A 22,658-nucleotide genomic window follows, 5' to 3' on the forward strand; every position below is an offset into this window, starting at 1 on the left:
GATAATTTCACCAAAAGTGATTAATATGATGACCAATCACTCACACATCTGGCGACTGTTAGTATTACACCCTTGGTCATGTGTGTCGACTCACTAATTCCAAACATACATGTAGCTCCCTTCTTTCATTTTTAGAACAACCATTCAAAAATGCTCCAAATTTTCTTCATCCAAATTGCGCACTCATTCCCTTTGGCATATTTTAGGCCATCATCCAAATTCCAAATTCCATAGCACCACCACACCCTCCTCCTGTTACTGGTCCTAACCAGGCAGCTGGCGCTCCCTTGCACCAGTCAGCACAGGCAGTCCCTCCTCCTACCTTCCCCACCTTTCCTGTCCTGGACAGGGGAGCTGGGCCAAGCCCGACACCCATGCCCATGATAGGCGTGTGCTACAACAGCTTGTTCTGAATGTACACGGTAAAGCATGTTCTGTTCCTGTTCTTGTTCATGTGTATTCTTAACAAGATATTTGAATTCTTTGATATCATATTTCTAATTACTTATAATACATTTAAGGGGTCTAAAATCCAGCATTTAGAAGCTATAAATGGCCTCAAAGCACCTTTCCCAGCATCTGGTTTTCACACATTTTGGATATAACGTCAGTGGGATCATCTTAATAATATAAAACAAAAACAAAATCTATGATTACCAATTTGTCCTCTTTTTTTTCTCTTTTTTTCAATAATTTGTTCTAGGTTCAGTGGTATTTTTATGGAACTACATTATGGTTCTGTGTAATACTTATATTGCTGTTTATTTTCCAGTCGACAGCCAATTCCTACGACTTTGTGTTGATGGACCACACAGATGTGTATGAAATGCACCCAAAGAGTGGCCAGGGACAGACTATTGGGGTTATACGTGTGATTGATACGTCCAAGATTGACTACGAAATAGGGCCCAGGACATTTATTTTGAGGGTCAGTTGTTTTTTACTACATATTAAATTAAGCTCAGTTGTTGCAGTTGTTATGGGTCATTCACAATGGTCGATGTTTTCACAAGGATACCATGGGCATCCGAATAATAGTTTCTGGCATGAGTCTTTTTTTTTTGTAGATGGTTTTCTGACCTGAACTTTAGCAAGCTCTAAGAATTGATTTTCTTGAGACAAGTGTCAGAAAAAACATGTACAAAAGGACAAGTGCCAGAAATATTTTCTAGTTCAATCAGTCTTATAATTTTAGTATAATCACTATAAAATTCACTGCATTTTACTTTTGAACCACTCCTTCTCTCAGCTGATGATGTCACGTAGTACTTTGCTTGTAGAATGAAACAACAAGACCAATGAACCAATAACAAGAATGCATTACTGTCTAGGGAGGTATGCTAGTAAACAGTTTTCTAGCACATCTTTCTGGCACTTTTCTACTGATTTATCGAATTAGAATAATACTGTCTATCACCATTGTAAAGTATATAGATAAGGCAATTCCAAACCAAGAGATAAAATGTTTTTTGTGAGGGTGGAGGTTTACCGATGCACTATGGTTTCATCTATTTAGAATTTATTTTATAGGTGGAAGCTAGAGAGAATTTTGGAGGAATTAGACTAACCGGAACAGCAACTGTTACCGTGTATGTCCTCGATGTCAACGACAACGTACCACAGTTTCGGCAGTCTAGTTATGAAGAGAGTGTTAAAGAAAATGAAAGTGAAGGTCACCTCATCGTGACTGTATCAGTAAGTAACAAGCCTGTTGATTGGATGTGATATTGTGACTGTATTAGTAACAAGACTGTTGATTGGATGTATTATTATGACTATCGGTAACAAACCTGTTGATTGGATGTGATTACAGCGTTCATTCATACGGTTGGTAGAATCCTGGGGAGTGATCCATCATAGGACTGATTTATCTCTGTAAACCCAATGATTTTATGTATTTTAACAGTTTAAGTGAAACTATTTAAACAATATATATGTGAGCAACTGTAAAATGTATTAACAATTAAGCCAGTAGTCCAAGGGTTAATAATACTTGTTTATTTTGCTTCCAGGTTGTTGATCCTGATTCAGGAAATATGGGTTCCCAAGGTGTAAGATTCAGCTTAGTTGGAAATGGGGCACATTTGTAAGTATATTTCACATATTACAGTATGCAGTCAAACTATATCTACAGTGGAATCTCAGTAATCCAGACTCCAGGGCCCATATTTTCGAAGTTATCTTAACGCTACAATATCATAAAACCATCATAGGCTATGACATCACTATGGCATATGCTCTCTTTATCTTTCTCTCGACTAAGTGTCAAAAGTTTAAATTATGCTGAGGTGTCATTAAACAAACATTCCTTTCCTCCCTCTGACAATTATAGACCAAGTGTTGAAATAACCATATGTTAAGACATTAAATAGCCAAATTTTAAAATGTGCTGAGGTGTTGTTAAACAAATATTCCTTTCCTCCCTCTGACAATTATAGACCAAGTGTTGAAATAACCATATGTTAAGACATTAAATAGCCAAAGTTTAAAATGTGCTGAGGTGTTGTTAAACAAATATTCCTTTCCTCCCTCTGACAATTATAGACCGAGTGTTGAAATAACCATATGTTAAGACATTAAATAGCCAAATTTTAAAATGTGCTGAGGTGTCATTAAACAAATATTCCTTTCCTCCCTCTGACAATTATAGACCAAGTGTTGAAATAACCATATGTTAAGACATTAAATAGCCAAAGTTTAAAATGTGCTGAGGTGTTGTTAAACAAATATTCCTTTCCTCCCTCTGACAATTATAGACCAAGTGTTGAAATAACCATTTATCTCGCCTTAATGTAAAATTCTTTAATCTCATTGGTTGTTTGCCGTTGGACAAATCCCTTATCCCCCTGTGGGCGGAGCCAAATTCTCTTATACCCCGTCTGTAATTTCCAACAGTTTCCAGTTGCCCCAGTTAATGCTAAAGCAATAATTAGATTATAAATAACATTGATAATCAATCAAGTATACATAATTAATTTTATTTTTACTATAAAATACAATATTTCAATACTTTTAAAAGCTGCAATGTTGAACTCGGCCACCTAATTACGGTCGTGGTGTTATTGTATTAATGCGCGATTAGCAACAGTTGTTTTTTTGTTTTTTATTTTTAATATATATTTTTTTTTACTACATACATTTCTAATAAAAAAAAAGTTTTTTTTTTTAATTTTTATTAATATCTGTTTTAGACAATTTCGTATTAAAACATTTGAAGTTAAAAACTTGTTTATCGATGGAACTATTTTTCATCACTGGCAAGTGGTTTCGTTCGCGTCCGCGTGGTACGGCTCCGTTAATAAATTGTTAACAATTATTGTCTGGCGTTATTTTGATTATTTGGCTATATGGTTTAACATGTCGGCAAGATAAATTCGTTGTAGAAGCATCTCTCGGGGTATATGGCTTTTTATGTACCCTCTGTGTGTTCTTTTACCCCCTCGCCTTTGGCTCGGTGTAAAAGAACACACAGAGGGTACATAAAAAGCCATATACCCCTCGTGATGCTTCTACAACTTATAATGTTAAGACATTAAATAGCCAAAGTTTAAAATGTGCTGAGGTGTTGTTAAACAAATATTCCTTTCCTCCCTCTGACAATTATAGACCAAGTGTTGAAATAACCATATGTTAAGACATTAAATAGCCAAAGTTTAAAATGTGCTGAGGTGTTGTTAAACAAATATTCCTTTCCTCCCTCTGACAATTATAGACCGAGTGTTGAAATAACCATATGTTAAGACATTAAATAGCCAAAGTTTAAAATGTGCTGAGGTGTTGTTAAACAAATATTCCTTTCCTCCCTCTGACAATTATAGACCAAGTGTTGAAATAACCATATGTTAAGACATTAAATAGCCAAAGTTTAAAATGTGCTGAGGTGTTGTTAAACAAATATTCCTTTCCTCCCTCTGACAATTATAGACCGAGTGTTGAAATAACCATATGTTAAGACATTAAATAGCCAAAGTTTAAAATGTGCTGAGGTGTTGTTAAACAAATATTCCTTTCCTCCCTCTGACAATTATAGACCAAGTGTTGAAATAACCATATGTTAAGACATTAAATAGCCAAAGTTTAAAATGTGCTGAGGTGTTGTTAAACAAATATTCCTTTCCTCCCTCTGACAATTATAGACCAAGTGTTGAAATAACCATATGTTAAGACATTAAATAGCCAAAGTTTAAAATGTGCTGAGGTGTTGTTAAGCAAATATTCCTTTCCTTTCCAAATAGTTGTAAGTAAACCAAATATTCCTTTCCCTTGTTTCAGGTTTAAGATTGACCCTCAGAGTGGTGAAGTGAGGGTTGCATACTGTGACACACCCGGGATGGGTAACTGTATTGACTACGAACGTAAGAAGAAGTACGACCTGAACGTCATAGCAACTGATGAGCTGGGAAACGGTCTCACATCGAACGCCGACCTCATCATCAACGTCCTCAACATCAACGACAACAGGCCAGTGTTTGAGAGAGGAGAGTACATCAACAGCATCATGGAGGGCAAGATCATCACGCTGGATCCACTAATAGTGACGGTGAGAGAAATATTGTACAAAACAGAGACAAACACTGCAAATAAACCATAGGCATGTCATGTCATAGTGTTTAACGTGCACAGTCAGAACAAGCTGTTGTAGCGCAGGTGAGAGAAATATTGTAGAAAACACTGCAAATAAACCATAGGTATGTTATGTCATAGGGTTTAATGTGCACATTCAGAACAAGCTGTTGTAGCGCAGGCCTGTCGTGGGTGCAGGTGAGAGAAATATTGCAGAAAACAGAGACAAACACTGCAAACAAACCATAGGCATTTCATGTCATAGGGTTTTCGATTAGCAGCAAGGGATCTTTTACATGCACCATCCCATAGATAGGATAGCACATACCATGGCCTTTGATATACCAGTTGTGGTTCACTGGCTGGAGCGAGAAATAACCCAGTGGACCCACTGACAGGGATCGATCCCAAACCGACCGTGCATCAAGCGAGCACTTTACCACTGGGTTACGTCTCGCCCCAGGCCTGTCATGGGTGCAGGTGTCGGTCTAAGCCAGCTCCTCCATTCAGGACAAGATCATAGGCAACAGCAAGGTATCTATTATATGTAGCATCCCACAGACTGAATAGTACATATCGCAGCCTTTATTACACCAATGGAGATCAATCCTAGACTGAATGCACATAATAAGGCAGCAGCAAGGTATCTTTAATATGGTAGTATCCCACAGACAAATAGTACATACCACAGCTTTTGTTACACCAGTTGTGGAGCACTGGCTGGAATGAGAAACAGCCCAGTTGGCCCACCAATGGGAATCAACCTTAGACCGAACACGCAGAATAAGTTGTGTCGTTTTTGGTGGTGTGCAATCTAGAGTTGAAGTTTGTTTTGTTTAACATCACCTCTAGAGCACATTGATTTATTAATCATCATGTCAAACATTTGGTAATTTTGACATATAGTCTTAGAGAGGAAACCCGCTACATTTGTCCATTTTAACTTTAACTTTCTAAGACTATATGTAACAGTTGGTTTAGTGCTTGGATTTTAGGATCGAACCTCCTTCGTGGATCTATTGTTTAAAATGTTTTTATTTTTTTGTTCCTGTCGATACTTATATGCTCTAGTGGTGTTGTTAAACAAAACAAACTCTTTTTTATGACATCAAACTGACTGGAATGCACAATAACTGGTTACTGTCTTATAATATACTTTATCCTATGAAGGTTAGAAACAGCCATATAGTTAGACCTTGTTTGACACTCGATAGCCAATCTTTATTTTTGTGCTGGGTGTCGTTAAACCATTCATTCATTCATTAGTTTAGAAATGTGTTGAGGTGTTGTTAAACATTCATTCATTCATTAGTTTAGAAATGTGTTGAGGTGTTGTTAAACATTCATTTATTCATTAGTTTAAACATTCATTCATTCATTAGTTTAGAAATGTGTTGAGGTGTTGTTAAACATTCATTTATTCATTAGTTTAGAAATGTGTTGAGGTGTTGTTAAACATTCATTCATTCATTAGTTTAGAAATGTGTTGAGCTGTTGTTAAACATTAATTCATTCATTAGTTTAAACATTAATTCATTCATTAGTTTAGAAATGTGTTGAGGTGTTGTTAAACATTCATTCATTCATTAGTTTAAACATTCATTCATTCATTAGTTTACAAATGTGTTGAGGTGTTGTTAAACATTCATTTATTCATTAGTTTAGAAATGTGTTGAGGTGTTGTTAAACATTCATTCATTCATTAGTTTAGAAATGTGTTGAGCTGTTGTTAAACATTCATTCATTCATTAGTTTAAACATTCATTCATTCATTAGTTTAGAAATGTGTTGAGGTGTTGTTAAACATTCATTCATTCATTCATTAGTTTAGAAATGTGTTGAGGTGTTGTTAAACATTCATTCATTCATTCATTAGTTTAGAAATGTGTTGAGGTGTTGTTAAACATTCATTCATTCATTACTTTAGAAATGTGTTGAGGTGTTGTTAAATATTTCTTTCTGTTCCTTTGACTGATGAGTTTACGAATTTTGTTGTTTAATCTTAAGGTTATATAATTTGTTTTAGGCAACAGACCGCGATGGTGATTCCATCACCTATTCAATCCCCAGGAACCAGCAAGCGGGAACGTTCTGGCAGATAAACTCTGTCACTGGCAATGTAACGGCAATCAGTCCCATCCGGTTTGAAGACGCAACCACAAAAGACGAAGGCTTGTAAGTTACATTATTATGCCATCTCACCTTTTTTATTTCTGAGGTTGGTATATAAAGTTATCCTATAACTTACCCATAATATCCATGTCATAAAACCATTTGATATTTTGGTGTGTTAACCCAGTTAATATACTTATTGCTGTCAATGGGTCATTTTTTTTACAAGCCAACAAGACCTGTATACCTTCAGCATAACGTTTTGATGAGATTTAGTTAATGTGCTAAATATGTTGTAAGTACGATGATGTCATATTACCAACGAAGACAACTTTAGAACTGTGATTTGCTAAATATCTTATAAAAATGTTATTTTATTATAGGATAAATAGAATTCGCTACTCGTATTTGTTTTTTAATATGTACAAAATCAACCTCGTCCAATTAATTTGTATTTATCTTGGCAGAGCCATGACAAATACTAATTAACAGAGACTTGGTTGATGTTTTACATATTAAAAATACTTGTGATGAATCCTCTAGTTTAGTCCATCATTATTCAAGGAGCGGGACATAACCCAGTGGCAAATTGGTCACCTTAAGCATGATATATCTAGGAATGGATCCATTGGGTTATTTCTTGTTCCAACCAGTGCTCCACAACTGGGGTATCAAAGGCCGTAGTATGTGCTATTCTGTCTGTGGGATGATGCATATAAATGAGCAATCAAAATTTTTATGGTCATGTTTCCCCCAGAAAATATATTTAAAAAAAATGAAAGTTTGCTTTTGACCTGCAAACCCCCATCCCTTTATACATGTGCCTGCATTTCTTCCATTGTTCATCTTTAATACGTTCTATGGATGATATCAGTGTTTTAGTTACATATAATCATTATATTAATACAGTAAACTCAGTTGAAGAAGAAGAAGGAAATATTTTATTTATCGACGCACTCAACACATTTCATTTACGGTTATATGGTGTCGGACATACGGTTAAGGACCACACAGATATTGAGGGAGCAAACCCGCTGTCACCACTTCATGGACCACTCTTTTCGATTAGCAGCAAGGGATCTTTTATATGCACCATCCCATAGACAGGATAGCACATACCATGGCCTTTGATGTACCAATTGTGGTGCACTGGCTGGAGCGTGAAATAGCCAAATGGGCCCACCAACGGGGATCAATCCCAAACCGACAGCGCATCAAGCGAACACTTTACCACTGGACCACATCTCTTCCCCCCCCCCCCCCACACACACACACACACACACACACACACTGACGGGGATCGATCCTAAACTGACCACGCATCAAGTGAGCACTTTACCACTGGACCACATCTCTTCCCAACCCCCCCCCCCCCCCACACACACACACACACACTGACGGGGATCGATCCTAAACTGACCACGCATCAAGTGAGCACTTTACCACTGGGCTACATCTCATCCCAACTCAGTTGAAATCCCTCAAAGTTAAATAATAATAAACAGAGATTTATCCAGGATCTTCTGCCAGGGTTCCATGTCTGATATGATTGGGAAAAGTAGCACGAATAAATCATACCTGGGATATTTGTCAAGCCACTGAATGATGCAGTACACCACTGTTGAATTAATTTATTCCAACAGATATGTATTAAACATATAATATATTGGGAATTTTTTATTCCAACAGATATGTATTAAACATATAATATATTGGGAATTGTTTATTCCAACAGATCTGTATTAAACATATAATATATTGGGAATTGTTTATTCCAACAGATCTGTATTAAACATATAATATATTGGGAATTGTTTATTCCAACAGATCTGTATTAAACATATAATATATTGGGAATTGTTTATTCCAACAGATCTGTATTAAACATATAATATATTGGGAATTTTTTATTCCAACAGATCTGTATTAAACATATAATATATTGGGAATTGTTTATTCCAACAGATATGTATTAAACATATAATATACTGGGAATTGTTTATTCCAATAGCCCCTGCATGTGCTGTAACCTCACCGTGGTGCAGGGGTGTAACATTCTCTTTGAGAATGGCCAATACAGCATAAAATTGACGTTTTGAGTAAAATTCAGTATCCGTAAAATTCTGTGATATTTGTGTTTTTGCACAGTTCTTTACACTGTTTTTGTTTAAGTCTTGAATTTTTATATTGATGTTGATCATCACTTTATTTATTTGCATTACCATAGTTTGACACCCAATAGCCGATGTATTTTTCGTGCTGGGGTGTCGTTAAATATTCATTCATTCATTCATTATTCCAATAGATCTGTATTAAACATATAATATATTGGGAATTGTTTATTCCAACAGATCTGTATTAAACATATAATATACTGGGAATTGTTTATTCCAACAGATCTGTATTAAACATATAATATACTGGGAATTGTTTATTCCAACAGATCTGTATTAAACATATAATATATTGGGAATTGTTTATTCCAACAGATCTGTATTAAACATAATATACTGGGAATTGTTTATTCCAACAGATCTGTATTAAACATATAATATATTGGGAATTGTTTATTCCAACAGATCTGTATTAAACATAATATACTGGGAATTGTTTATTCCAGCAGATCTGTATTAAACATATAATATATTGGGAATTGTTTATTCCAACAGATCTGTATTAAACATATAATATATTGGGAATTTTTTGCATAGGAATTGGGAATTTTCAGTGCCACTTTCGTTTTAGAAGGCGCCTATCTTCAGACCCACACAATGCCTGGATAAATCACTGACACATTTTATAAATTTGTTTTTCAGTTTCCAATTTCAAGTGCAAGCAACAGATGGGACATTTGTGGAAGAGGCTAAAGTGACTATTTATGTTATTGTAAGTGGTTAAAACTTCATTTCTGGATATTGTATAAAATAAAAGATAAATAGTTTTTAATTTATAACAAAACATATATTGAAGTGTTGTAATTTTTAAAATATTTTTCTGTACAACATATTTATGATTATTGGTAAATATTTTTTGCAGAATGTATGTTTAATCATAAACCAAGTTAAGTTAGACCTTGCAGAATCCATCTGAATACACAAATTGACCAAGTTAAGTTAGACCTTGCAGAATCCATCTGGATACACAAATTGACCAAGTTAAGTTAGACCTTGCAGAATCCATCTGAATACACAAATTGACCAAGTTAAGTTAGACCTTGCAGAATCCATCTGGATACACAAATTGACCAAGTTAAATTAGACCTTGCAGAATCCACAAATTGACCAAGTAAAATTAGACCCTGCAGAATCCATCTGGATACACAAACTGACCAAGTGAAATTAGACCCTGCAGAATCCATCTGAATACACAAACTGACCAAGTGAAATTAGACCTTGCATAATCCATCTGGATACACACACTGACCAAGTGAAATTAGACCTTGCATAATCCATCTGGATACACACACTGACCAAGTTAAATTAGACCCTGCAGAATCCATCTGGATACACAAACTGACCAAGTTAAATTATACCCTGCAGAATCCATCTGAATACACAAACTGACCAAGTGAAATTAGACCCTGCAGAATCCATCTGGATACACAAACTGACCAAGTTAAATTATACCCTGCAGAATCCATCTGGATACACAAACTGACCAAGTTAAATTATACCCTGCAGAATCCATTTGGATACACAAACTGACCAAGTGAAATTAGACCCTGCAGAATCCATCTGGATACACAAACTGATCGAGTGAAATTAGACCCTGCAGAATCCATCTGGATACCCAAACTGACCAAGTTAAGTTAGACCTTGCAGAATCCATTTGGATACACAAACTGACCAAGTGAAATTAGACCCTGCAGAATCCATCTGGATACCCAAACTGACCAAGTGAAATTAGACCCTGCAGAATCCATCTGGATACCCAAACTGACCAAGTTAAGTTAGACCTTGCAGAATGCACAAACTGAATGCTGTGCACCATAATGGTTTCAATGAGTACAGCCCTGCTGGTTTTAACAACTAAGACTTTTTATACCCCAGGGTCATTCATTGTTCTTGTTATCTCAGGCCCATAAGCAGAGTGTGTGCGACAGGTGCATATGCATCCCTCCAAATTACCAACGGTCCAATTTTTTTTTATCAAATTTAGATAACGTTGTGTAAACAGGGTTTTGTTTGGGGGTGGGTTGATTGGTCCCATCATGAGAAATTCACACTGCCCCCCCCCCCCCTCCATATTAAAAATCCTGCATATGGATCTGTATCCTATTGGTCAGCTGTTTTTACCCAATATTGTTTTTAACTTCCAAGCTAGCTTTCTCTATTTTATACCTTATTGGCTTGTATGCATGGCCACCAGTTTGGTTGTTTATTCTTCTAATGATGTTTGTTTACACTGACGAAATGTTGAATATTTTAAATGTTTTAATATAAATTTAAATTTAAGGCTGTTTCAGTGAAAATAAAACAATTTATGATCATATTTTGTTAATTGTTTGATTTTGGGTTTTTTACAGGATGTCAATGACAATGCGCCAATATTTCAACAGGCTTTTTACCGAGAGGAAATTCCAGAAAACACAGGAGGAGGTTAGCATTCCATTTGGATATTTATTCAATGTTCTGTTGTTTATGTCAGTATGGTCACTCTGTTGAGTAAACCTGAATACAAACCTGTGGCTATGATCAATAAATATTATTTGATCTGGTATGTGATGATATGCATTTTTCAGACTTCTCCGTCATGTGCGTATAATTCCAATCTGTAAATATCATTTTATTATAAATGCTTAGATTGGTCTAAACAATAGCATGTGACTTTAAAAAGCTATATAATTCATAAAATCACAAATCTCAAGTTAGTACTACCTTCGGCAATGCTAAGGAAAATAGATTGTTTCATAAATTTCATATGTCTCATGCTATAATCTCTCTCTCGAACTCTAATTTATAATTCAAAATAAATATTTAAAAAAAAATTACAATAAAAAAATCAGTCCCCTCTCTTTAATGAGGAGATAAAAAAATTGTTCTCCTGAAATTTAATTTGAGCTATTGACAGGTGATCGATTGGTTCCATTGCCGTGTATTTCAAACCCTATTGTTCATTAGGTGTTGGCCTGGGAAGTAAAAAAACCTATTTTGGGTAGTACCAGCAAGCCGAATAATAAATGTCCCGGGAAGTAGAAGGGTCCAATTGATTTGCATGTTCTTCATTGCTGTATGAGCTGTTTTCTTTACCAATGAAATGAGGAAGCGAACTCACATAGGATTGGTAGCTACGGTTGTTTTTATTTGTCAAATTTGGGCTCTCAGCTCATGGACTAATTATTATTATTTTTTTATTTTTTTTATTTTTTATTTTTTATTATTAATACCTATTATATAACCAGCCATATGAATTCATAGTACTAATATCTGTACTGTGATACAGTATCAGCTCGTTGTTACCTTTTGACTGCACACACCAACAGACATGTAATGGGGGCAATTAACTAGTGCCGGGAAGTAGATATTTGTAATTGGTAAATACCAAGTGGTCCCATTATGTAGAATGCATTTTAGGATCATTTATACAAGTTTATCTACTTCCCGAACCATAACCATTCATTACAGTGAGTGTTTTCCAGGTGTGCATATTGTCACTGTGACGGCAACAGACAAGGATTCCAATGCAACAGAGTTTGGTCGCATTGAATACCGAATACGGTCGGGAGCGGAGGGCAAGTTTGAGATAGACTACAAGACAGGCGAGATAAAGACGACACCGGCAGCCAAGTTTGACTTTGACATAACACGTGAATACAACATGATTGTAAGTGAATCACTTCTTTAGAGTAGCGGGCAGGTAGTAGCTGGTGTAGGAGAAAAATGTTCCCTGGATCAGTGACACGACAAAACATTACAAAATGTACCTATTTATGTTCACCTCACCTATTCTTATTAAACTTCTACTCATTCTCCTAGAAAGGGAGAAGTCACTTCGACTTTTTTAATTCCAGATTAGGGCCTGGTATGAAGTTGTGACAATTTGAGGTAGTTCTTTGTCGAGTTGTGACAATTTGATTTGGCTCTGTCAAGATGTGACAAATTTGAGTTTGCTGCTCTATATTAAGTTGTGACAATTTGAGTTTGCTTTTTCTTTTTAGTTGTGAAAATTTGAAATTCCTTTGTATCAAGTTGTGACAATTTGAGATTCCTTTGTATCAAGTTATGACAAATTGAGTTTCCTTAAAGTTTGTATTAAGTTTTACTGTTTTGAGTTTGCTATGTATCTTGGGAAATTTGATTTGCTTTATAAAGTTACAATTTTATTCTACTCTGTCAAGCTGTGCCAATTTTATTTTGCTCTCTATCAAGTCATGACAACTTCAGTATACTATATATTTTTCTCTGTTACAGGTTGTGGCCCTTGATGGTGGCAACCCTCAGAAAAGTGGTACAGCGACAGTACAAGTAGAGATCATTGATGAAAACAACAAGAACCCATACTTCCGACCAACCACGCAGAGGGTTGATGTTAAAGAAGGTTTGTCATTGTATTCACATCACCTACGCAGTGTTGAGTTTCCTGCTTCCTATGGTCTTTTCTGAACATGGTTTTACAGGCTGAGTGGGAAGGCAGGTGTTTTCAAGATCCACTGCCCATAGCAAACATTGTTTTAAAAGTTATAACAAGGCTCCATTGCCTAGGAACACCAACATTCATTTATTCATTTCAACTTATTTTCATGTGTATATCCAATTAAGGTTCAAGCACGCTGTCCTGGGCACACACCTCAGCTATCTGGGCTGTCTGTCCAACACAGTGGGTTTTTTTTATAGTTGTTAGTGAGAGAAAAGAGGGTGTAGTGGTCTTACACCTAACCATTGAGTTGTTAAAATTCACTCTGGGTTTGAGCCAGGACTGAGCTATGAACACTGTATCTACCAGGCTTATGTTTGATGACTTAACAATGACACCACCGAGGCTTGTGAATCCTGATATAAAATCTAATGACTAAAAGAGGACTGCCACTAAGGCTCAGAGCATTAATAATAATTCTAATGATGACAACCTTAGAACTAAACACTAAGGGCTGATTTCATATGTCTGGGTTTCGAAACACCGGGTTATAACAAAACCTAGGTTTAACACTGGTTTACATAAAATGCTGAAAAACCTGACTAAGACATACATGTGTGTATTTTACCCGTGTTTACAAAACCATGCTTTTTACATGGGTTACCCGCAGATTTCACATGTATTTCCATCATTTTACTCACAATATTAGTTATAATCCATGTCAAATGCTTACAGAACCCTACATAGCTGCTGGTAATAATGCAAAAATGCTTACAGAACCCTACATAGCTGTTGGTAATAATGCAAATATGAATAAACATTTTGTTATTGGCATTTCCCTTTAATTCTAACATAATATTAAAAAACAAAAGATGGGACGCGTACGCCTGATGGCATCGAGATAACATATGGTCAAATTTTCAAAACTGTGGACCTGTATCGCCTTGTTCCCCCTTTATTAAGACGAGACAAACACGAAAGTATGTCATTATAAGACTGCAGTCTGTGATAGACGTTTATTGCTTTGATACTGGTGGTAACCGATCAACTTTCATTACTAGTACTTACTGTTTTCGTGCAGTTCATACACCATGAAGAAAATGTTTATTTTTACTAATTTAATAAATAACTATATTTATTACCCCCAGTGACCACTCATAACAGGGAAAATATTTTCCGTATTTTCTCAATGAGAAATATTATGCAGTGTTGTGACGTATAATATTACTGGATGATTTGACGCTTACAAACCAATGACTTTGTCGGTACTAAATATAAAATCATCGCGATTTGGCAAACACACAAAATGACGTTATTTACTTTAATGAGTTTGCGTTCACGACTGTTTTAATATTAAATTTATAATAAAATGTCATTTTAACGCAAATCATTATTTATATTTTTAGCAGAATAATGATTAAAATGCAAAATTATAGTAATACCCAGAACAGTGTGTAAAGTGGTTTACATTGTTTCTATAACCTACATGTACGTGCATGTGCGCCTAAAATAAAGGCATTTAGAGAAAACATAGCTGGGGTAATAAATAGAATAGCAAACTCAGTACCATTTATTATCAATGTATGTCCCGAGTGAAATACTTTTCATTTGTCACTCACTAAAGCTCGCGACAACTAAAAATGATTTGATTTGGGACCTAATTTTGATAATAACTGGTATCTCGTTTATTATCCTCTATATATCTCAGGCGCTTTGTTGTTCATTCGCCACGAACATGGTGAAGGGGTGGATCTAATTATACGGGGGTGCTAAAAAAAACCTGGCAAAAGGGCATCTTGTCTAAAGGGGGAGGGGGTTCGAACCCCCCTACCCCCACCCTGTATTCGTTTCTGTACAGTGGCGTAGGCAGGATTTTGTATTGGGGGGGGGGGGCACCTGGCAGCCAAGTAAACAATGATATTGAGTACGCCACTGATCACCCCTAATTTTTCCGGGATTGGGGGGGGGGGGTCATGGCCCCCTACCTCCCTCCCCGGCTACGCCACTGTTTCTGTAGTGGCTTCAAATGATTTCTAAAATATGTTCACATTTCATGGCTCTGCAATACTGACGTAAAACATGGTTTTGCTGCCAAAATTATCTATGAAGAAAAGTTACTTTGAGCAAACCCAGCGAAAAACCACCTCAAGAGCAGGTTTAAACAAGCAATACAATTGTAACCCAGTGTTAAACTAGGATTCCTGAAAACCAGACATGTGAAATGCACAGTAAACATGACCCAGGGTTTAACCTAGGTTTAAACAATATGTTTCCAAAACCCACCGATAACCCAGACATGAAATCGGCCCTAAGACTGTTTCAGACATGAGATATTGGTGGACTTCAGACATGATAAGAGTGTGTGTGTGTGTGTGCGTGCATGTGTGTGTGTGCACATGTATGTGTGTGCACATGTATGTGTGTGTGTGAGCGAGTGTGTGTATGTGCATGTGTGCGCACGTGTGTGTGTATGTGTTCATGCGCATGTGTACGTGCATGCATGTGTATTAAATAAATAAACATTATGCTTCATAGGTCTGCTTTATGGCTTTCATTTTTGTTTTTCTTCAATTAATGACACATTTATTATTTGGGTTCTGATTCTAAGCTATAGAGCCCTTTTATAATCATTAGAGTTACTATTGGGGCTGTTTGGAGTAATATTAGATACATATGAGAATAACTACTACTGTTGCAACAGGAGTTAGTTCCCTCTACACACACACACTGTATTTAGTTCAGTGTTTGGAGTAATATTAGATACATATGAGAATAACTACTACTGTTGCAACAGGAGTTAGTTCCCTCTACACACACACACTGTATTTAGTTCAGTGTTTGGAGTAATATTAGATACATATGAGAATAACTACTACTGTTGCAACAGGAGTTAGTCCTCTCTACACACTGTATTTAGTTCAGTGTTTGGAGTAATATTAGATACATGTGAGAATAACTACTACTGTTGCAACAGGAGTTAGTTCCCTCTACACACACACACTGTATTTAGTTCAGTGTTTGGAGTAATATTAGATACATATGAGAATAACTACTTCTGTTGCAACAGGAGTTAGTCCCCTCTACACACTGTATTTAGTTCAGTGTTTGGAGTAATATTAGATACATGTGAGAATAATTACTTCTGTTGCAACAGGAGTTAGTTCCCTCTACACACACACACTGTATTTAGTTCAGTGTTTGGAGTAATATTAGATACATATGAGAATAACCACTTCTGTTGCAACAGGAGTTAGTTCCCTCTACACACACACACTGTATTTAGTTCAGTGTTTGGAGTAATATTAGATACATATGAGAATAACTACTTCTGTTGCAACAGGAGTTAGTTCCCTCTACACACACACACTGTATTTAGTTCAGTGTTTGGAGTAATATTAGATACATATGAGAATAACTACTTCTGTTGCAACAGGAGTTAGTCCCCTCTACACAATGCTTTTAATATTTAATGTTTGGAATAATATTCAATTGATTTCATATGTGGCACGTGGTACCTCAGTTATAGAGTTAGTCCACACACACACACACAAACACACACACACTTACACTTCCACTCACACACACACACACTTCCACTCACACACGCACACACACAACACATACACACACTCACTCACACACATGCACACACACACACTTCCACTCACACACAAACACATACACACTTACACTCACACACGCACATACACATTTACACTCACACACAAACACAAACACATACACACACACACAACACATACACACTTACACTCACTCACACACATGCACACACACACACTTCCACTCACACACAAACACATACACTTACACTCACACACACACATACACATTTACACTCACACACAAACATATACACACACACACAAACACATACACACTTACACTCACAAACACACACACACATACACATACACACTTACACAAACACACACACACACTGTTTTGAACCCCTGTTATCTGTTTAATGTTTGGAATAATATTCAATTAATTTTACATATGGCAATTTGTACCTGTTATATAAGAGTTAGTCCACACACACACAAACACACACACACACACACACTCACACACACTTTTGAGCTCCCACTGTTATCTGTTTAATGTTTGGAGTAATATTCAGTTGATTTCAGATGTGGCAATTGGTACCTCAGTTACAACAAGAGTTAGTCCCCCCAACACACACACTGTTTTGAGTTTAATGTTTGGAGTAATATTCAATTGATTTCAGATGTGGCAATTGGTACCTCAGTTGCCACAATTGTGGCCCAAGACCCCGATGCCAATGTTCAACTGGAATACTCATTCATTGAGCCACAAAATGCCATTAACCCAGAAGGACGACCGGTGGATCCTGCACGCATTCCGTTTAAGGTATTATAGTAACAAATATTTGTATTAAATGATACATGACTGGAGTATCAAAGGCTGTGGTATATGTTATCTTGTCTTTAGGATTGATCATATAAAAGATTCTTTGCTACTAATGGAAAAATGTAGCGGGTTTCTTCTCTAATACTATACATCAAAATTACCAAATGTTTGACATCCAATAGTCAATGATTAATAAATCAATGGGCTTCAGTGGTGTCATTAACAAACAAACTTTAACTTTATTAAATGACATTTTAAAGACATTCCATTGGTCTGGCCCCATTATTGTATGTATGTGCTGTTTTCGTTGTGTTAGAACTGGTTTACTCTGGAACCGTCGTCTGGCTATTTGAAGACCAGTTATCTAATGTATGATATTATTGTATGTATGTGCTGTTTTCGTTGTGTTAGAACTGGTTTACTCTGGAACCGTCATCTGGCTATTTGAAGACCAGTTATCTAATGTATGATATTATTGTATGTATGTGCTGTTTTCATTGTGTTAGAACTGGTTTACTCTGGAACCGTCGTCTGGCTATTTGAAGACCAGTTATCTAATGTATGATATTATTGTATGTATGTGCTGTTTTCGTTGTGTTAGAACTGGTTTACTCTGGAACCGTCGTCTGGCTATTTGAAGACCAGTTATCTAATGTATGATATTATTGTATGTATGTGCTGTTTTCGTTGTGTTAGAACTGGTTTACTCTGGAACCGTCATCTGGCTATTTGAAGACCAGTTATCTAATGTATGATATTATTGTATGTATGTGCTGTTTTCGTTGTGTTAGAACTGGTTTACTCTGGAACCGTCGTCTGGCTATGTGAAGACCAGTTATCTAATGTATGATATTATTGTATGTATGTGCTGTTTTCGTTGTGTTAGAACTGGTTTACTCTGGAACCTTCGTCTGGCTATTTGAAGACCAGTTATCTAATGTATGATATTATTGTATGTATGTGCTGTTTTCGTTGTGTTAGAACTGGTTTACTCTGGAACCTTCGTCTGGCTATTTGAAGACCAGTTATCTAATGTATGATATTATTGTATGTATGTGCTGTTTTCGTTGTGTTAGAACTGGTTTACTCTGGAACCTTCGTCTGGCTATTTGAAGACCAGTTATCTAATGTATGATATTATTGTATGTATGTGCTGTTTTCGTTGTGTTAGAACTGGTTTACTCTGGAACCGTCGTCTGGCTATTTGAAGACCAGTTATCTAATGTATGATATTATTGTATGTATGTGCTGTTTTCGTTGTGTTAGAACTGGTTTACTCTGGAACCGTCATCTGGCTATTTGAAGACCAGTTATCTAATGTATGATATTATTGTATGTATGTGCTGTTTTCGTTGTGTTAGAACTGGTTTACTCTGGAACCTTCGTCTGGCTATTTGAAGACCAGTTATCTAATGTATGATATTATTGTATGTATGTGCTGTTTTCGTTGTGTTAGAACTGGTTTACTCTGGAACCTTCGTCTGGCTATTTGAAGACCAGTTATCTAATGTATGATATTATTGTATGTATGTGCTGTTTTCGTTGTGTTAGAACTGGTTTACTCTGGAACCGTCGTCTGGCTATGTGAAGACCAGTTATCTAATGTATGATATTGTATGTATGTGCTGTTTTCGTTGTGTTAGAACTGGTTTACTCTGGAACCTTCGTCTGGCTATGTGAAGACCAGTCATCTAATGTATGATATTATTGTATGTATGTGCTGTTTTCGTTGTGTTAGAACTGGTTTACTCTGGAACCGTCGTCTGGCTATGTGAAGACCAGTCATCTAATGTATGATATTATTGTATGTATGTGCTGTTTTCATTGTGTTAGAACTGGTTTACTCTGGAACCGTCGTCTGGCTATGTGAAGACCAGTCATCTAATGTATGATATTATTGTATGTATGTGCTGTTTTCGTTGTGTTAGAACTGGTTTACTCTGGAACCTTCGTCTGGCTATGTGAAGACCAGTTATCTAATGTATGATATTATTGTATGTATGTGCTGTTTTCGTTGTGTTAGAACTGGTTTACTCTGGAACCGTCGTCTGGCTATGTGAAGACCAGTTATCTAATGTATGATATTATCTAATGTATGATATTATTGTATGTATGTGCTGTTTTCGTTGTGTTAGAACTGGTTTACTCTGGAACCGTCGTCTGGCTATGTGAAGACCAGTTATCTAATGTATGATATTATTGTATGTATGTGCTGATTTCATTGTGTTGGAACTGGTTTACTCTGGAACCGTCGTCTGGCTATTTGAAGACCAGTTATCTAATGTATGATATTATTGTATGTATGTGCTGTTTTCGTTGTGTTAGAACTGGTTTACTCTGGAACCTTCGTCTGGCTATTTGAAGACCAGTTATCTAATGTATGATATTATTGTATGTATGTGCTGTTTTCGTTGTGTTAGAACTGGTTTACTCTGGAACCGTCGTCTGGCTATGTGAAGACCAGTTATCTAATGTATGATATTATTGTATGTATGTGCTGTTTTCATTGTGTTAGAATTGGTTTACACTGGAACCGTCGTCTGGCTATGTGAAGACCAGTCATCTAATGTATGATATTATTTTATTTATGTGCTGTTTTCGTTGTGTTAGAATTGGTTTACACTGGAACCCTCGTCTGGCTTTGTGAAGACCAGGCAGAAATTGGATCGAGACCAGGCCTCAGTTCTAACTCTGACGATGAGGGTAGTGGACATCTCGGCATCGCCACGGCAGACCGGAACCGGTGAGATTATCATCCAGTAACATAAATCATGTGTGTCACAGGTGGGTGGGTGGGTTAGGGGGAAGTAGGTGGGAACAAAGCCCCTGTCAACAATTTCCAGGGCCCGAACTTAAGAATTTGTCTCCCACAGCTATTTAAAAACAAAATTGCCATGGATGAAATGGTCCACTGACAGCAATTTAAAAGCCTGCCAATGTCAGTAAAACACAAAAAGACTTTTGGAGCAAATAAAAACACAACTAAAAAGTTATTTTGTGGTGTGTAGATGTACTAATGTTATATACTGGCAGATAATGTACACCAGACGTAAATATTTTACAATCATTGAGGAGCTTTACCAATGGTAATTTTGTGCCATCGCTAATGCTCCTGACCTACGGCAATTTATATCTGAATGACAGCAATTTCCATCGGTGCCATCATTAAGTTCAAGCCCAGAATTTCTGCTTCCTTTTTGTAGTTTTGTTTCAAAATTTAAGAAAACTTACCCTGGCTATTAGACAATGTATAATTATTCATTTATCAAATCTGTTTTTGTGTTTTGTAAAATTGGTCTGAGATGTACCAAAATTAGTAAATTCCTATTAATCACAGCAAGGTTGACATATCCAACAATATAAAAAAATAAAGCTTAAATTGTAGGATTGGCTGAAAGAATGCTTTTAATATATTTTGACACGCTATTTCGGATTGTGAATAGTCTCAAACATCAAAGTGTAGCTGCTTATATAGACAACTTAAAACGTTTTTAAAAATTGCAGTAATGTGCCTACAAACTAACTAACTGAAATCATATAAGCATCATTGTTTGTTCAGTTAATTAGTGACAAAACCGTGGCACAATTTGTTTTTTCACAACAGTCTATAATTAAAGGCGCAGACCCTAGTTTTAGAAAAACTGGACGCTAAGATTAGTTAATTTACAAACCTGTAACTCATCTGGATAAAGTTACAATAGAGTGAAAGAAGAGTCTGTGACGTTAAAACTGGAAAATATCCTTAAAAATAGACAAGAACTTGAATCAATAAACAGCTACTTCTGAGATGCACGTGCATTTTTTAAAATATAAAAAATGCAATCTTTGGTACTACAAACACCAGGATGACCAGAAACACTTCAGTGTAACGGAAATGGATAATCTAAAGAATAGAATACAAGTAATGTTTGATTTCAGTGATCATAAACAGCTCTAATAGTGAAAGATATGCTGTAGTGTTTGATTTCAGTGATCATAAACAGCTCTAATAGTGAAAGATATGCTGTAGTGTTTGATTTCAGTGATCATAAACAGCTCTAATAGTGAAAGATATGCTGTAGTGTTTGATTTCAGTGATCATAAACAGCTCTAATAGTGAAAGATATGCTGTAGTGTTTGATTTCAGTGATCATAAACAGCTCTAATAGTGAAAGATATGCTGTAGTGTTTAAAAACTAGGCTCTGTCCCTTTAAAGGAACTGTCCTGAGTTTGTTACCATGTTAAAATCCTGACTGCCAAGTTTTAATGAATAAAATTACGTATTAAATACTTTTTTTGTTCATAAACTCTGCTGGAAGGAAGAAAATGTTTTATTTAATGATGCACTCAACACATTTTATTTATGTTTATATGGCGTCGGACATATGGTTAAAGACCACACAGATATTGAGAGAGGAAACCCACTGTCGCCACTTCATGGGCTACTCTTTTCGATTAGCAGCAAGGGATTTTTTATACTGGTATGCATCATCCCACAGACAGAATAACACATACCACGACCTTTGATATACCAGTTGTGAAAATATGCTGGTTGTATACTAAATGTATTTCTGATCATCAGTATGTAAAAATTTATTTTATTTCCAAAAAAAAATTTAAACTCCAGTTTGGGTTACTACGTATATGTGGGTTGTCAGTATTTATAGATATCAATAAGTAAAATTTATCTGGAATAAATAATGATTTTCCAAATATTCCTGTAGGATTGCAGGATAAAAGAAATAACTGGATACTGTCTTATAATATCGGCTTTATCCTGATCAGGTTGAATGGCGAATGCAGCTCGGTAGAGCCTCTTTGCATTCGCCATTCTAACCTTTGCAGGATAAAGCTGATATTATAAGACAGTAACCAGTTATTCCCTATATATCCTGTTAACTAATGAATATACTAGTAAGTAATAAATATTTATATGTCTTAAATTTTTTGTTAGATGTTGTTTTGGGTTTTTTTTTTACTGTGTTTTAGCATTAAGAAATACTAACATTTTGTATGGCCTTGTTAAATATGCTAATAT

The 22,658-nt window shown here is 36.0% G+C and overlaps 1 protein-coding gene across 1 annotated transcript in view; it reads left to right on the forward strand.

Annotated features, from left to right (window-relative positions):
• LOC121378362 (cadherin-87A-like) overlaps nt 1–22,658 on the forward strand; it is a 72,324-nt gene that overhangs the window by 23,019 nt on the left and 26,647 nt on the right. The window contains exons 13-23 of the mRNA XM_041506496.1: nt 773–928; nt 1,531–1,695; nt 2,013–2,086; nt 4,273–4,540; nt 6,590–6,738; nt 9,492–9,561; nt 11,201–11,273; nt 12,314–12,498; nt 13,086–13,212; nt 17,498–17,640; nt 20,251–20,383. Coding sequence (XP_041362430.1) covers nt 773–928; nt 1,531–1,695; nt 2,013–2,086; nt 4,273–4,540; nt 6,590–6,738; nt 9,492–9,561; nt 11,201–11,273; nt 12,314–12,498; nt 13,086–13,212; nt 17,498–17,640; nt 20,251–20,383 — 1,543 coding nt within the window. The remainder of the gene's footprint in view (nt 1–772; nt 929–1,530; nt 1,696–2,012; nt 2,087–4,272; nt 4,541–6,589; nt 6,739–9,491; nt 9,562–11,200; nt 11,274–12,313; nt 12,499–13,085; nt 13,213–17,497; nt 17,641–20,250; nt 20,384–22,658) is intronic.

This window comes from Gigantopelta aegis, chromosome 8 (assembly GCF_016097555.1).
Source record: "Gigantopelta aegis isolate Gae_Host chromosome 8, Gae_host_genome, whole genome shotgun sequence".
NCBI classification, from domain to species: Eukaryota; Metazoa; Mollusca; class Gastropoda; order Neomphalida; family Peltospiridae; genus Gigantopelta; species Gigantopelta aegis.